The sequence below is a fragment of the Micromys minutus genome (genome assembly GCF_963924665.1).
Source record: "Micromys minutus genome assembly, chromosome: 1".
Lineage (NCBI taxonomy): Eukaryota > Metazoa > Chordata > Mammalia > Rodentia > Muridae > Micromys > Micromys minutus.
In genome coordinates, this window is record NC_137969.1 from 131,952,501 (window position 1) to 131,968,931 (window position 16,431).

A 16,431-nucleotide genomic window follows, 5' to 3' on the forward strand; every position below is an offset into this window, starting at 1 on the left:
CAGTACAGGCCAACTCAAACATGAAACATTTAAAGCGATGTCACAGTTTGTTTTCTTGCATTTAAAAGCAAACATCTAAAACTTGTATATTTTGAATTTACCCTCTTCAGAGTTAAATGACTTTTAATTAATTAACCCCATTTTGTGTCTGACAATATTTTAATAACTTCTCCAGGGGATCCCTGTGTATGCTGGACCCTGCCTGTGGGACTCCTGAGCCGCAATAGTGCTAAAGGAGGATCATATCTCAGTGTGAGCAGGAAGGATCCTCACAGCTAGGCTTCCCATGTTTAAGCACCACTTTACTGGACTGTGGAGGATCTAAAGACAACCAACTTTTCCAAGTGTTCAGTGTGCATCCATTGTTAACTATGTAAGGACTTACATACATGGGTGTAACGGTGGCAGCCATGAACAGATACTACTTTGCTAGCACTTCCCCAAACGGGCAAAAACAGAGGCAACATGTGCCCTTGGTTCTGTCATACTGGCCTTTGACTGTTGGGGGCAGCTGTATAAAAAGTGCCCATGGATCAGGGAACAACAGTGATGCTAGGAAAGGTTGAGCAGTGTGAGCGGGGCTGGAGGAGTTCGCTTTAGTGTTCTTCCCTTGAATGAGGTCAGGGCAGGAGGGAAGTGCAGGGACAGTCTGTCTGTGGGGAGTCACTGGAGGGTGGGGTCGTGATGGCCCCAAAGAGCCAGTTCTCCCAGGACGAGAGAATGATGCAGTAAATTAAATAGATGAGACCAGACCACTAACTAGACAGTGTAGAGATGCAAATACAAATACACAGCCTTTATGTCAGGGACCCAGAGAAACTGGAACAAGTGTTCCTTGCAGCCTCTCCTAAGTCCTGTAAATTCTTATATTGTGACTGTTGCTTAGTTCAGCACCTCAGGGTTTGCTGGTGGTGTTGGTGGAATCTCAGTCTCCACAGACTGTACACAACTATAATGTATTTCACTAGGATAGCTTCTAGGAAAACCCCGGGCGTCTTAGAAAGTTGAACACTCGAATGTTTCACAAAGTATCATGTCAGGAAAACAAGGAATGTAGTGGTATGGCAACGGAAAAAATATGCAAAACAGTCACGTGGAAAAAAAGAATTTTAATTTTTAAATATATAAGTTTGCTTAATTTCTGATGAGCTGTTCAACACTGTTTTAAATATCCTGAATTAGTAACTATGCCAACAAATTTACCTCCGGTGTTTCCACAGGAGACATTAAAGTAAGACCAAATTATAGTTTTCTCCAACCAAAGCAGTCTTGTTCTCAGTCCTTTTTGTGCAAAAATATTACAAGAGCAACTCAAATGGGAACGCTGAAATGACATGCCAACATTTCAGGGCACATTTAAAACACTCAATAATTCTTGAAATTACTGTATCCTAAAATATTACTACTACCAACCGTTTCTAGATTAGTTCTGTATATCTACTCAGACAGATGCACATTCCTAGACCTCTGAAAATAAACAGGCTCATTGGTCTCTTTTGGTGTCCACACAATAGGCAAGATAGGTTTACAATAGTGTTTAAATCAAACTACACATCTACAATCTCCTGACTCCACCACATTCAAAACAAAAGTCAGTTTATTTGGCTACCTTGAAATCACTCCCATAAACCTGCTACGGTTCACTGGATCTAAACATTTCTCAGAAATGTGTCATTTATAATTTCACCTAAGTGATGATTAGGGGATCCTTTAAAAATGGTTAATGCCTAAGATACAAACTTTATCTAAATGAATAATTGCAATAAAGTGCTTATTACCTTTCAAAATGATGCTTTTAAACTGTGGTATGTTGTTCTAAGTGTGTGCTCTTCCTCTAAAGGATCCCCAGGCATGAGATTGATCTCACCTGTCTCACAAAGCAGCAGCACTATCTTTTGGTAGGTAGGCTGACAATAGGCACATTACCCATGCGGATGAGGCTGTACTAGGGTTATGGTAAAAGGGGAGGGAATTAGAAAAGTGGGAGGCCTGTGGAGGGTTCCTACTACACTCATAGATATATACAAATATATTAAATATGCTATAAAAATAGTCAACTCTTTTCCTTTGCATTTACTTGAGAAGCTCCTCTTAGAAGAGTGTTTACTCAATCCAGACAAACTTAGAAAGTCTCTATGCAATCACTATGAAAATGGCAAGTGCCGTTGTGCTGTTTCTTCACCACTGAGAAGTTCCAGTCAGCTCTCTCCTGGCTATGCACCCTCAGCAATATTAATATCCAGTGTTTATACTTTCCATTGTGGACTCTGGTACTTTTAAGAACAGGACCACAGGTACTGGAAACAACTTTTACACAAACATTTACCAACAAACCTTTATCACCAAAGAAACAGAAAAAAGAAATAACTAAAAATGCTATCTGTGTTCCACTTTAAAAAAATTGCCTCAACATAGTGGAAACATTTTAAACACAGTTAATATCCAAGTGAAAAGAATCTACCTGCGTAGACTAAGGGTCCTTTCTAAGGCTTGAACAAGGCTCATCTCCCTCTATGTGATGCCCATATACAGCTGGACTGCTTCAGTGCTCCCAACTTCCAAGAGACGGCTTTAAGGCAATGACCAACTCTCCAGCACACAGAATTCAAACACTTGCTAGTTGGCATGGCGCTATCAGCACTGGCATTCTTTTATTGGCAGCACAGTCCCACCCCGAGACTGTGACAGCAGAGTGAGCCCTCACTGCTGCCCTGAGGACAGAGCTTGCAAAGGGCTCAGTGCAGTCAGCAAGCCTGCCCACCACCACAGCTGCTTCCCCCAGTCTAAGGGGACAGAGAACTACTTTTCAATATCCAGGCTCTGCTTTGAAGCCGGCTTTGTGTTTTCTGTTCTAGTCCTGTGTGTCTAGCAACACCAAGTCACCCCATGCAGAAGCAGTCCAGGCAAGGTACCTGAAGCAGGGCAACAAGAACCTGTTTGACCTTCACCTTAACAATTTCTTTACTAAAAAGCGCTGCCCAGAATCAACATTTTTAAAGAAAATTGAATCCCCATGAAATAGAGCAAGGGAAGTTAAGATTTCTAAGAAGCTGAGAAGTGTTTCTATTTGGTATCTTCATGATTTAGATTTGGGGTTTCAGTCAGCTTTGGCTACAGAAATGAACAGGTAAAAGATGAACCTTTGTCAGAATACTGCAGTCTTGTGGGGAGCAGACAGAGATAGCTTCCTATCCAAAGAAACCAAGACTTAAGGAGTGAAGAGGCAGCTAGTCCTGACAACTACTGCCCAGCATGAATGGACAGCGATGTCAGCACCCAGGAGCTCCTTTAGCAACTGCTACTTTTAAGCAGGAAGATGAACTGGTGAAGAACAACAGGAATTGCATAATTAGCATGCTGTGTCTCCTGTAGCTAAATCCTTATTACTATGTAATGCAAAAAGAGAAATGAGGCACAACTAAGATGATGTGGAATGGTGTAAGATAAGAAGGCAGTTTGGAAGGGAGAAAAGCAGTGTGTGTACTCTACTTACATGGATTTTGTCACATGTGTACAAACTTGCATAAACGTGTGTATTCTCACAACTTTCTGGTATTCCTATGGATGTCAGCTAGAACTCTGATATGTGAATTACTGACTGGCATCTAGCCACACTTCTTTTGCAGAAGGGTAGGGTAGGTACCATTTTTCTTTGGTTGTTTTCTTTTTCATCACTAACTTTCTAACTTAATTGCAGTCAGGTGAGCAGGAAAACAAAGACACACTTAATGGATGAGATCGAAGCTGAAGACAGACAGCCGACTCAGAGCTCCCCTGAGCCCTTACCTAGCAAATGTGCCTTGGGCTATTATTCTCCCTGCTGAGCACCTGTTAGCAGCCTCAGCATCACACACTGGCCTTAGGTCAGTTCTAACCTGCCACACTCGCCCCCTTTCTCTGTAACACTTCTTATTCTATTTCCTAATTTCTACGATCTTTTGTTCCATCATTGAAAAATCCATTATTAGTACCATAAAATCTAAAAATGCCTTTAAAATATATGTAGCTTTGTTGGAATTTATTACTTGTAGAGAATGATATTGCCAAATGAAATCTTTAAAAAGCACGTGTGTTCTATTTTCTAGTGCCTCGATGAGGGTTAAAGACAACCTGCCCCCTTTTCTCTGAGCAAGTATTTACTGGCAATTCTTAAGAGGATTATTACTTAGCTGTAAAGGAAGATACAGACGGGAAAGAGTTTCGGGATCACATTATCAACTGTGATGCTGTTAGGGCAGTCTAAGAGACACCACAGTCTTCATGGGAACTTGAGAATGACACTGAGACCCACATGCTGCTAAAACTGTACTAAGGTTTCAAAACTGCTACTGAAACCAGACAATGAATTCAAGATGGTGAGCTATCACCTGAATTAAAATCAAGGCACTATGGGTTTTCCCCCCTCAAATAACCCTGAATCATTTCTGACTAAAAGAAGCATTGAAAATTTTAAGGATAATAAAAAGATTCCAACAAATCCTAAAAGTTAAAATTCCCACCTCTGAGAATGTTAAAAAAGTGCCTAAAATGTTTTGTGTGCAAACTTTACTCTTATGACTGAAACATTCTTGAGATTACCTTCAGGCTTGTTGAAAACCATTTACATAAATATTCCAACTATGAAATATATCAAAATATGAGATCAAACTCTCAACCAACCATCTAAAGTAATAAAGCAGTGCAATTCTCTCAAGCATAATTGAAACATAATGAAATAAGGGATATTTCTGAATAAATGGAAATGTAGCAATAATTTAACCTTAAAAAAAATTCCATTCCCAGCAGCACATTATACCTTACGGAACAAACTGTGACATCACAGCCAAAGCATGAACAAAAAGACTTGTGCCCTGGAAAAGTAACTAGAACACTACCATGTTGTAAACAAAAGGAAACGAGAGGTTGTTATCAGTTTGTATGTGGTGTCAAAACCTAATGAAATGTACTCATACCTGTGAGGGACAGATAATGCTTTCATACTGCATACACAAAGCTGCTTTCTCTCCTCCATCCAGACACATATACATCTCTACAGCATCACTACCCAGATAATTTAAACCCTCACAACATTCTCAAAGTAATCACGGCTCCATCATTATCTGAGCAGGGAGAGGAGTTTGGGCTGGGACTACTAACTACTGGAATAGCTTCATGGCATTCTAAGCAAACCCCTGGCAGTGGTGTGTCCTCTGAATATTCGATGCAGGCACAGACCCACTAGAGCTACCAACATTGTTAGTGCTTTGCTGATTCAGTAAAGATTATGGTTGATAGCTGAACTTGTTAGCATTTGGCAATATACTCGTTCTATCAAAAAATACCTGGGCAAAGAAACTGTCAGAATTGGCTGTGTCCTTATGACCATTTCCCACGGGCTGGTATTCAATGAACATCTGAAGCGCCGGGCAGCATTTCCTACCAATACTCGAGGAACTCAACAGTCCAGACTACCCTCATGAAACTGTTGAGCTTCTGACTCCATGCCATCTGAGCGAGTCTTTGACCGCCTCCTTCCTCTGCTGAGAGAGGAAGTGCATGCTACTGTGGCTGGACCTTGGAAGGGTCAGTCAGGCTGTCAGTCCTGTGTCGATGGAGCTGCTGCTGAGGCTGGTGTTGCTGGTGGTGTGAAGGAGGGAAAGTGCTCTGTTGTAGTGGAAAGGCAGCAGAGAGGATGAGCTGTGTCGAAGGGTTCCCATGGAGCAGCCTAGACGTCTAAGAACAAAAAGCATTATGCAGTGTGGCTTTATGCCTTCACACCTGCCCATTCACACTGCCCACTGTCCAGAGACAAGGGTCTAAACTCTCATTCCGTTTGCTAATCTAAGAACTATTGGAAAACAGAAACCTTGCCTTCTTTCTGAAAGCATAATAAAACTGAATTTTTTAGGGAAATTCTTGATGGGAATTTCGTGGTCTAAGGTATAACTTGCCTTGAGACAAACCACATATTTTACCGTATTTCCTAAGGCCCAAATTCTAAGCAGTAAACTAGAGCACAGCCGTGTCTGCACAGGACACGAACACTGCCTGGTCAGACAGAGTGCACACAGGTCTGCCTGTTGGTAGAGAATCAAGTCAGGGGTTGAGAAAACAGCTTCATCAGTAAGAGCTTGTAATCCAGGATGTGGAAGACAGGAGGACTTCCAAGGCTCTCCAGACAACCTAGGAAGTGAACCACAGATGGCATGAAACCCTGGTTGAGGGTTTGCTACTTTGTGGGTTCCTTTTTGTCCCACCCTTCTCCACTTCTCCCACCCCTTCAATCCTGTAACACTAGAGAGGAAAGGACAGAAAAGGAAGATCCCTGAATAAAGTAAGGGGACGGAAAGCAGTGTTATCATTAGACCACTTTGTGCTGTTAAGGAGTGTTGAGTTCCTTGGGGCAAGTTTAATCTTTGCCACCAGGATACTAATTTCTTTTTCTTCTTTGTGCACAACTACTTAACAAACTTCAACCAACAGCAACCAACCAACAACCCACCTCTCGGGGCCCTAGCATTTATATACCCTCTGAAAAGTCCTCAGAATTCCAAATGTCACACAATCACAGAATCTATCTGCAGCTGCCAAATCATATCCCTGCTAGAGGACAAGGCAAGTCATAGTCAGCTGCTGTGGACACTCTGACGCAGTGTCATATCTCACACCTCAGATTAAAGTAAAAATGTATTCTTATACTATTTCCATGTTTTTAGAAAAATGATGCCAAGAAGTGCTTGCTGACAGGAGCCTAATATGGATGTCTCCTGGAAGACTCTGCCAGAGCCATACTGATACAATTAAGATGCTCTCAGCTAACCATCAGACTGAGCACAGAAATCTCAATGGAGGAGTTAGGAGTAAGGACTGAAGGAGCTGAAGGGGTTTGCAACCTCATAGACCAGCAACATCAACCAGACTCCCCAGAGCTCCCAGGGACTAAACTACCAACCAAACAGTACACATGGGGGAAGCCATGGCTCTAGCCACATATGCAGCAGAGCGTGGCATTGTCTGGTGTCAATAGGAGGAGAAACCCTTGTCCTGTAAAGGCTCAATGCCCCAGGGTAGGGGAATGCCAGGGTATTGAGGTGGGAGTGGGTGGGTGGGACAGGGAGCATCTTCACAGAAGGAGGGGAAACTGGGAAAGGGGATAACATTTGAAATGCAAATACATAAACTATCCATTAAAAAATTAAAAATACAAACCCAAGATTCTCACTACAGACCCTGTTTCAAAAAAGCAAGGTGCACTGAGGAAGAACCCGTAGGGCTGACTATTGTTCTTCATACATTTGCACTGGCAAATGTAGTCAGACAGCAAGCACAGGCCTTACGTAGACTTGCGGTAATGAGCTATTCCATCTGTAGAGTGTGACTCGGTCAAGCTGCCCAGTTCTCTCAGCTGTGGCCTTTAACTTTGTACAAAGTCGCCATAGCACTAAAGAAGGAGGAGGAGGACACAGCTGGAGGCTCAAGGCCTGTGTGGCTGTAGGAGGGAACAGAATAAAGAACAAGCACACTCCCCCATCACTAGGCCAGACACACAGTGTGCTTCAGTTCCTATGTCTGACCTTCAAAGTGTCAATTTTATGACTGTTTCTTCCACCATGTTTTAACAGGCTGTTTGTGAGTCTGTAACTCTGGTCCACAGACAGGGCCTGGGTGAGCGAATGGAGTTTTCAAGGAATGTCCTTCTGGCTACAGTGTGTCTGAACTGCAGCTAAAGTGGGTGAGGGGCACCTGTGAGTGTGTGTGAAGGAAACTATGCACACAAACACAAGGGCAATCTTAAAACGTAAGACAAGAAAACTTGTCAAGGACCTTCACAATTTTTCTCCTTGATTTGTTACTAGAACAAGTCTTAGTAAGTCAAAGGGATTTATATATAGTATTTAATTTCCGTTAGAGTATGTCCAGGGAGAACGTTGTCCATATAATATCTTTATGATTCTTTTGTTTGGCGGTGCATTTTTGTGTGAGGGCAGGGAAGAAGAGACTGTTCATTGTATTACAAAATATTTTTTAACATTTATTTATTTACTGTGTTGTGTGCACCTGCCAGGGTCCCCATGTGGAGGTCAGAGGACAATCTGAAGTCAGTTCTCTTCTCCCACCATGTGGGGTCTGCAGACTGATCTCAATCCACCAGATTCCCCAACACTGGAGTCTAGAAACTAGTTCTGTTGGTTCTTTGCTGAGGATTCCCATCCAGGTGACTTTCTTCTGGACCCCAAGGACGGGCATTCTGTATGGCTTATCCACATGATGCCTGGGTGGGTGCTGTCATGCTTACAAATGTCTTACTACATTTGCCAATAATATGGTCATCAATGCCAGCTAGCTAACAGGATATTTAGCAATTTAAGAAAAGCATAAAGTATTAACTATTATTATGTCTAATGTTATTAATGAGGTTTGACTAGTTTAAGTGCTATGCCAAAGGTCACATGTAAATGGTGAAGCAATGACTTAATTAAGGATACCCTGAGTTTGGAGCTCAAGTGCTAGTGATAACCTATCCAAATCTACACTGGATTTCACCTCTGACATTAATGTCTAACGAGAAAATTCTAATAAGCTGGCATGGTGTTGCATGACTGTAATCCCAGCACTCAATAGGCAGAAGCAGGCAGAGGCAGGAGGATCTCTGTGAGGTCCAGGGCAGATAGAAACACAACAAAACAAACCACAGTCTAACAAATTTGACCTGATGAGTAAGGTAACTCCTATGCCCAAAAGGAGATCCTTCTTCATGTACCTGCCCAATAAAAGTACAGTTTTATAGTATCTAAGGAAAAACTGGTTTTTTTATTAAATTCCAGAAATATTGGCTTCAGAGAGAAAACAGACTTAAAAAGTAACCTGATCTGAGTAGAAGTAGGCCACTACCCAGAAGTTTGTATAACTCAGTATGGCTAGGCAAGACTTCAAAAGCTTTCCAAGACTGAAGTAAAGGTAAAACAGCCAACCCTACTGTTTTCTGTTTTCTTAGATACTTACATTCCACAAGAAGCTTTTAAGAATTCCCCAGATCCTTTATAACCTATTCATTTAACATCTTATTTGATTATAAAATAGCCCATCACCTCGAGGCAGTGTCTTTCTGGGAGTTACCTGTAAGAACTGTTGTGGTGGCTGGGCCAGCTGGGCCTGAGCTGGCTGCTGACCTGCAGGAAGCTGCTGCTCCTGGGGATTCTGCGGCTGCGGCTGCGGCTGCGGCTGCTGTTGCTGTTGCTGCTGCTGCGGCGGCTGCTGCTGCGTTACCGATAATGTCTGTGCCTGCTGCTGTTGTGTGGCAAAGGTAGGATAGGCAGTCACCACCTGACCCATAAGCATGGTACTTGGTACCATGACAGCCCCGCAAGCTACAGGAGCAGTCACTAATTTGGTCACAAGCTGCTGACCTTGAGAAAATCTGTGAGAGAAAACAAAATGGAGTCAAAAGGATAATGCATAACTCAGCCTATCACTGGAGTATTCATCTCAGATAAAACCCTGTGAAATGGCTCCTTATGCTATAAAATGGCAGTGTTTGCACAGCACCAAAAGTAATTTTAAAAGACCTTTTTTTGGGGGGTAGATATCAATAAAACAAAAAATATATAATATAGTGAACATATTATAACAAAAATACACACAGCCAAATACAAGTTTAAAAAAAAACTCATACTTAAGATGAAGGGCCTTTCGTATCACATATAAAAACTAGTTGAAAATGGGTGAAAGACCTAAATAGATGATGTAAACATCACACTCTGAAACAAAACAAACAGTACACAGGTTTCATGACACTGGACTTGGCAATGATCTCCCTGACAACACCAAAAATACAAGGAGGTGGTGACATTACAAAAAAAAAAAAAAGTCAAGTGGACAACATCGAGTTTAAGCAGACATATAAAGCGCTCTTACAAACAACATTCAGCCCATTTAAAATCTAGACAGAAGTTAGAACTTTCCTCCCAGAAATACAAGTCAACAACAGACACGTATGAAACTCTTCACTAGACCTAATGGTGAGAGAAATGGAAATGAAAACAACAGAAAGCCATGGCACACCAATCAGGGCAGCTATTAAAGAAGAACCTAACAGACTAGGAAAATGTCTGCCTGAGTTTGCTTTCCACTGCTATGATAAAAGCCAGGACCAAAACTAAGTACGAGGAGGAGCTATTGTTTACTTGGCTTAGACATCCCAAGTCACAGGGCACTAAGGGAAGCCACGCAGGGAAAATGGAGGGAGGAATTATAGCTGAAATCATGGAGAGATACGATTTGGTTTACTGGTTTGTTCTTCTGGGCTTTCTTATAAATCCCGGAACCTCCTGGCAGGGGACTGTACTGTCCACAGTAGGCAGGCCCTTCCACATGACACTCATCAAGGAATACCCGACAGACTTGACTCCATACACTATGAAGGAGGTGTTCTTACAACTGAGGTTCTTTCCACGCAACTTTAGCTCCTGTCAAGTAGACAAACAACTAACCCAGACAACCCTATAACATTTTCTCAAAGAATTACAGGAAGAAATTCTGTTCTGAATACAGCACAGAGCCAAGGCAAAATAAAAGCCGGGGCTCAGGCACATGTGCACTTTTGTGCATAGCTGTATTTATGCATAGCAGTCAGAAGTGGGAAGAAAGCCAAGGAACCAGACAGGATAGCAAAGCAAAATGCTATCTATATATTACTTAAAGAAGAATCTTTGTCTTTAAAGAGGATCTGGTATGTGAAAAGACAGATGAGCCCTAAGGAAAGTGTGTGAAGTGACATAAACCTATCACACAAAGGTGAAAAATGGGTCGTCAATTTACACAAAGGACCTCAGGCAGTCACATTCATATAAACAGGAAGTAGAATGTGTTGCCAAAAGCAACAGGCAGAAAGGTTAAGGGACTGTCTAATGAGTTTCAACTTGGTAAGATGGAAAAATGTTCTGAAGATGGTTGTGGTGATAGGTGAAACCAGACAAGGATGTACTCCAGGCCACTAAACAGCAAACTTTAAAATGGTTAATACAGATTTTGTTATATGTATTTTACCAGTTAGATATTTTAAATCTATAAAACTGAACTTTTTATAAAATGGCAAGGTACTTAGATGCTGAGTATGTATTGAACATGATTCTTTTACTACACTGTCAACTAATTCATGACCAAATTAAGACTACTACAAAATAATGTTAAAAATTTACATTTGTAAAAAACTTATATTTAAGGTTTTATTTTATAAATCTAAGAAGAAATGGCATTTTAAGGATAAATCAGAGTGAAATTAATCAACACAGCATATTATTTCCTGTCAGGATTTACTGATTTTTCTTTTTGTCCTTTCATGTTTGATGACAATTCCCTGTGTGTGCCTTTCCTGCGGGATGAGTTTCATTCCTAGCACGGTGACAGCAGTGGCTACTGCAGATGGAGACGACAAAGCTGCAGTTCACAGTTCACACACTGGCTCAGTTCAGATGTGTTTAGTATTAATCTAGTCCACAGGAGAAAAATGACTTATTTATTTATTTCTGCAGTGCCAAAGATTGAACCCTGGGCTACTTGTACTCTACTACTAAGTCACATCCCAAGTCCTTTAAAAATGTGTACCAAATTCATGTCAGGCCTTAAAATTTAAATTCTGTAAGAATATAAACTTAAGGACCAAATGCATGGGTACAAAATAAAAATAAACAAGCCAAAAAATAAATAAATAAACCATTCAAATTTCCACATGAATCAAGTTCAAGGAAAGAACAATTGTATCTGTTCAGTCACAGATGAGCTGAGGGTCTATTTCCCTGCAATGATAAACACCTGCTCACTCTCCACCAATAAATAAATGCAAGGAACACGCTAGCCATTCCTGACACCAAACACATTATTTAATCTACACTTATTTACCTCCCATGGACATACAGTTACTTCTCACTATAATGTATCTCTGAACTCTCCACAGAAACCTCAAACCATGTTCTTTACAACACAGGCCAACAAGCTCTTCCACTAAGCTTTTCCTGACTCTCTTGCTTCAACCCATAAAATTCATTTCCTTTCCTATAAAGTCCACCAAATATTTGTGAGCTAGTTATCCTTTTATTTTTATTAATCTCTCGTGTTCTGTTAAAAAAAGAAGACCTTAAATGTCTGCTGAAATATATCTCTCCCCCAAAAATGTATTTACAAATGGTTGCTAAAATACATCCTCCAAAATTCATGTCAGCATTCTAGTTTGGTGTCTTTCTTCTCAGGCTTTAAAACCACCTTCTGGTTGGGAGCACACATCATAGCAGTACACATACCTAGCATGAAGAATACCTAGCATTCTGGTGGTTCTGGGCCCAATCACCAGAAACAAACAAACAAGCTAACAAACCGAACACAAGTAACCGTCCGCCCACAGAGGGCATTCCCAAGTGCATTCATGAGACGTTCTCAAACATGGCTGCTAAGAACAACAGATTCTCTGTTCTCATTGCCTACATAATCCTGTACCTTCCTTGGTCTGAACATTATAATTTTAAAAAATCATATTACTCAACAGCACTGCAAAATACATGAGCAGTATACTTGTGAAGGAAACAAAAACATCGAACTATTTCATATCATGTATTTAAGACCACAGAGAACTTATAGTTTAAAAAAAGCTTCCCAGTAAACTGTTATCATGAAAAACTGTGTTTTAATCCAGCTTTTCGGGCTTCCAACTCCAGACCACAGCTCAACACCCCCTCCCCCGCCACAGCACTTGGCCAAAATATTAAAAACATACATTTTCTCATGAGCCATGGGAATAAAGGAAGACACTACTCTATCGTTTTAAACATTTGAGCAGAAAGACAAGCTGTCCTGTTGGCACACTCCACATCTTCAGGAGGATGTGCAGCACTTCAGAGCCCGTAAAGACTGTGACACTGTGCTCTACTGTGTCGTTCTTCATTAGCTCAGTGTGGAATGAAAAATAAAATGTAATGTTATTCTGCTAACTAATTTAATAATAGATATGGCATTTATTTCAATTAAAAAAATGTACAGTGAGTACACTGTAGCTGTCTTCAGACACACCAGAAGAGGGCATCAGATCCCATTACAGATGGTTGTGAGCCACCATGTGGTTGCTGGGATTTGAACTCAGAATCTCTGCAAGAGCAGTCAGTGCTCTTAACCACCGAGCCATTTCTCCAGCCCTAGGTTTTTAACCAATCAATTTAATCTGAAAATAATAGATGAAGTATGACAACTACCTTATCTGTCTGTCCTGCGTGAATGTAGTTACTGTGGCACTCTGGGTACTGTTCTGTGGCATACTGGATGGAATCTGGACCACGCTCCCAGCAGCAGGTTGAGAAATCACCATCGTATTGTACAGTGGGGCTGTGAGAGTGCTCGGCGTCTGGGTTGGAAGAGACGTTTGTTGGCTGTGTCCACTCATCACACTCTGCTGACTCTGCCAGAACAGATTTTAGGGAGATTACCTCAGTTTTGGAAACCATGCTTCGACTATTCGCTGTCTGATAATGGTGACAACAGAAAAGGACTAGCAAAATATATGATTCTGAGAGAAATCTAGATGGCTCGTAGTAATGGACTTAAGTCTGGATTTTTTGATGGGATGTAAACTAGGACTTTAAAAGAAGCATGCTCTTCACAGGAAAGTAAAATATATATTTAGAACTTGTTGGTTAAAAGCAAGTCAGTGATGGTCACACACTCATATTTTTCAAGTGTAGTCCCAGATACACAGTAATGAGTTGCCAGAAATCTACAGAATGAGTTAGCTTCTCCTGCTTCCTCAACAGTCTATCGACTCAGTACTTTGGTACTCACCCTCTTTGGCAAGTCAAAGACTTTACATATGCAAAGTCTGCAAGTTACAAGAGCTTGGCATAATTACTAAACTAGGTCCTTAAAAAAGTCACAAAATCATTAAATATAGAAATATTTAACAGTAACATAATTTCTACAAAATATTTTAAGGATCAGTATTTTATGCTCTAACTTTTATTAAAATCTAAAAGCTGGTACAATGCAGCCTTTTCTAACTAGATGTTTTAGTCACTTACCGCAGCCGATGTACTTTGTAAAGTCTGTTGTATCATGTGCTGGCCTGTGCTGGTATGCCCAGCATTCATTCCAGTCTGAATCTGGTTGGCAGGGACAACTTGGCCTTGCATATTTATAGGTGTGAGCTGCTGGATATTAGAATTTCCAGAGGAAAGTTGAACAGAACCAAAATTCAACCCAGGGTTTGATTGCTGCAAAAACATCTTTGAAAATAAAGATTATATTTTAATGAAATTACTTTAGTGGCAGGATAGAAAGCTCAATAGAATAAAAATAGAAATAAAATAGGAAGAAAAAAAGGCTCAGTAGGTACAAGAATTTGCTGCATAAGTCAGACAGTCTGAGTTTGGTTTCTGGATCCCATGGTGAAAGTACAGATCCCCAAGTCAGCTTCTGATTGCCACATATACTCTGTGGCACATCCGTGCACACACAAATAATCTTTAATTACATTGGGGGCATGTGTGCTGGGACCTAAACTCAGGGCTACAAGAAGTTTACTAATGAACTACATTCCCAGCGTAAATATGCTTTATAGTTACAAAAAAGAACACTGAAAGGAAACAAGCAAAGTGAAGTTTAACAGTCAAGTAATAAGTCCTTAGGATATTTCATGTGAACAGTAATAGGAGCAATGGAATATGAAGCTACACATTCACTTTTTTCACTCACACACAGCATCAATTAGTTGTGTTAGTGCTCCTCAGAGGGCTGCTGCTGGCGGCTTCGTACTGTCAATCACTTATGAACCATGGACAGAAGTTGTATCACTTAGTTTCCCCTCAGCCAAGCCCTAGATGGCCCTGCTGATTAACTAGTGTCTTAGTCAGGTAATAGGAATCATGTCTATTGGTATTTTATTAAAACTATTATAACCTCTCTACTGTAAATGTTCTATAAAATACAATTTTATATTACGGACTTGAACTTACTAAAATTTCAAGTTCATTAGTCTAAAAACTAGTGCTGCTAATAGAAATATCCTTAGCATGAGTATTTTTAGAAGCTCTATACTATTAAGCAGGTAGCCAATGTTTTCAGAACTAGGAAAAATAGACCTCTTCATTAAAACAAAAAAAAAAGAAAAGAAAAAGAAAAAAAGAAGCCAATTTTAGGAACCTAAAACGTGAAAGAGATTCTCTGTGCTCAAACAGAGTAAATTACCTGTAGCCCTTGTCCATGGACCATTTGAAGTTGTTCTTGAATTTTCCTTAGTTCTTCTTGCTGCCGATGAATATTTGCCTCTATCATCCGCGTCCGCTGCTCTAGCTGGTCTTTTAGATGCTGCATGGCTCCTAACTGAGCTGAGAACTGAAACTGAAGCCGCACATGGAAAGAGAGCACAGCATACTTTAGAACCCTTGGTGCTAACAGCTGTGCAGTGAGACGAGAGCAGTCCGGAGAACTCCTTCCCAACCTCCAGACTACTCTGCTTTGTTGCGCTGGAGCTCAAAATAGTGTTTGCCTGCAGACCCTCAGGAACCTGCACAGATGCCACTGTGGGGAGGCTGAAAAGGAAGGCGTGGATGCTCCTGGCAATGGTGTTTATGCCTCTCTTCCATCACAAGTGCCAGTGGGTAGCTTCCCTTCTTTAGAGCACTACAGTGAAGGTCTGCGCCACCCCCACCCCCCCCCGCAGGGTGGGGTGTTTAGGAAGCGGCAATAGTTCCTTCCTTGGCTCTTCTCCCTCTGACTCAGGCTAGTGGTTGTTCTCACATCTTCTGTTTCCCCTTCCTTTCAAGTTACAATTTACTATGGGGAGAAGGGTCGCCTGCCACAGAAAGAGTGTGCAGGTCAGAAGACACTTGTAAGAGTCAGTTCTTTTAACCATGTAAGTTTGAGGGATAGAACTTAGGCTGTCAGGCTTGGCAGCAGGTGCCCTTCCTTACTCACTTGTCCATCTAGCTTGCCCTCATAGCCTTATATTTCTTAGAGATTCTTCTTTAAGTTACTAGTTAATTTATTTTTATATTAACCCCGCTTGATTTCTAGCATGTTTTGATATCTGACTTGTTTCTTGACTGATTACAAGAACAAACTATGGTTAGACCAGGTGTGTGTCTGTCCAGGTGTGATGGCACATTCTTTTATTCTTAGCACTAGGGAGGCAGAAGCAGTGGCATCTCTGTGATGTCAAGACCAGAAAGTTCTAGGCCAGCCAGGGCTAGAGTGAGCCCCTGACAAATAAAAAAAAAAAAAAAAAAAAAAAAAAAGAAAGAAAGAAAGAAAGAAAAAAATAAAGAAGAAAACTGTCAACCGAGCTCATATTGCACTTAACAATTTAGTAGAGTTCTTTAGTTGCTCACTTCACTTCTACATTTTACCAAATGAGAATGTACCCGGCACCTGGAATGAATCCATAGCAAGTTCTGTCATCTCTAGAGTCCCTTCTGT

The 16,431-nt window shown here is 41.0% G+C and overlaps 1 protein-coding gene across 2 annotated transcripts in view; it reads right to left on the bottom strand.

The window, feature by feature from the left end:
* Nucleotides 1-352: 352 nt before the first annotated feature.
* CLOCK (clock circadian regulator) overlaps nucleotides 353-16,431 on the bottom strand; it is a 78,406-nt gene continuing 62,327 nt past the window's right edge. For both annotated transcript variants that reach the window (XM_080930673.1, XM_080930672.1), the window contains 5 exons: nucleotides 15,202-15,354; nucleotides 14,037-14,240; nucleotides 13,218-13,420; nucleotides 9,097-9,397; nucleotides 353-5,712 (listed from right to left, as the gene is read on the bottom strand). In XM_080930673.1, the coding sequence (XP_080786799.1) occupies nucleotides 5,539-5,712; nucleotides 9,097-9,397; nucleotides 13,218-13,420; nucleotides 14,037-14,240; nucleotides 15,202-15,354 (1,035 nt within the window). In that variant the 3' untranslated portion in view covers nucleotides 353-5,538. The remainder of the gene's footprint in view (nucleotides 5,713-9,096; nucleotides 9,398-13,217; nucleotides 13,421-14,036; nucleotides 14,241-15,201; nucleotides 15,355-16,431) is intronic.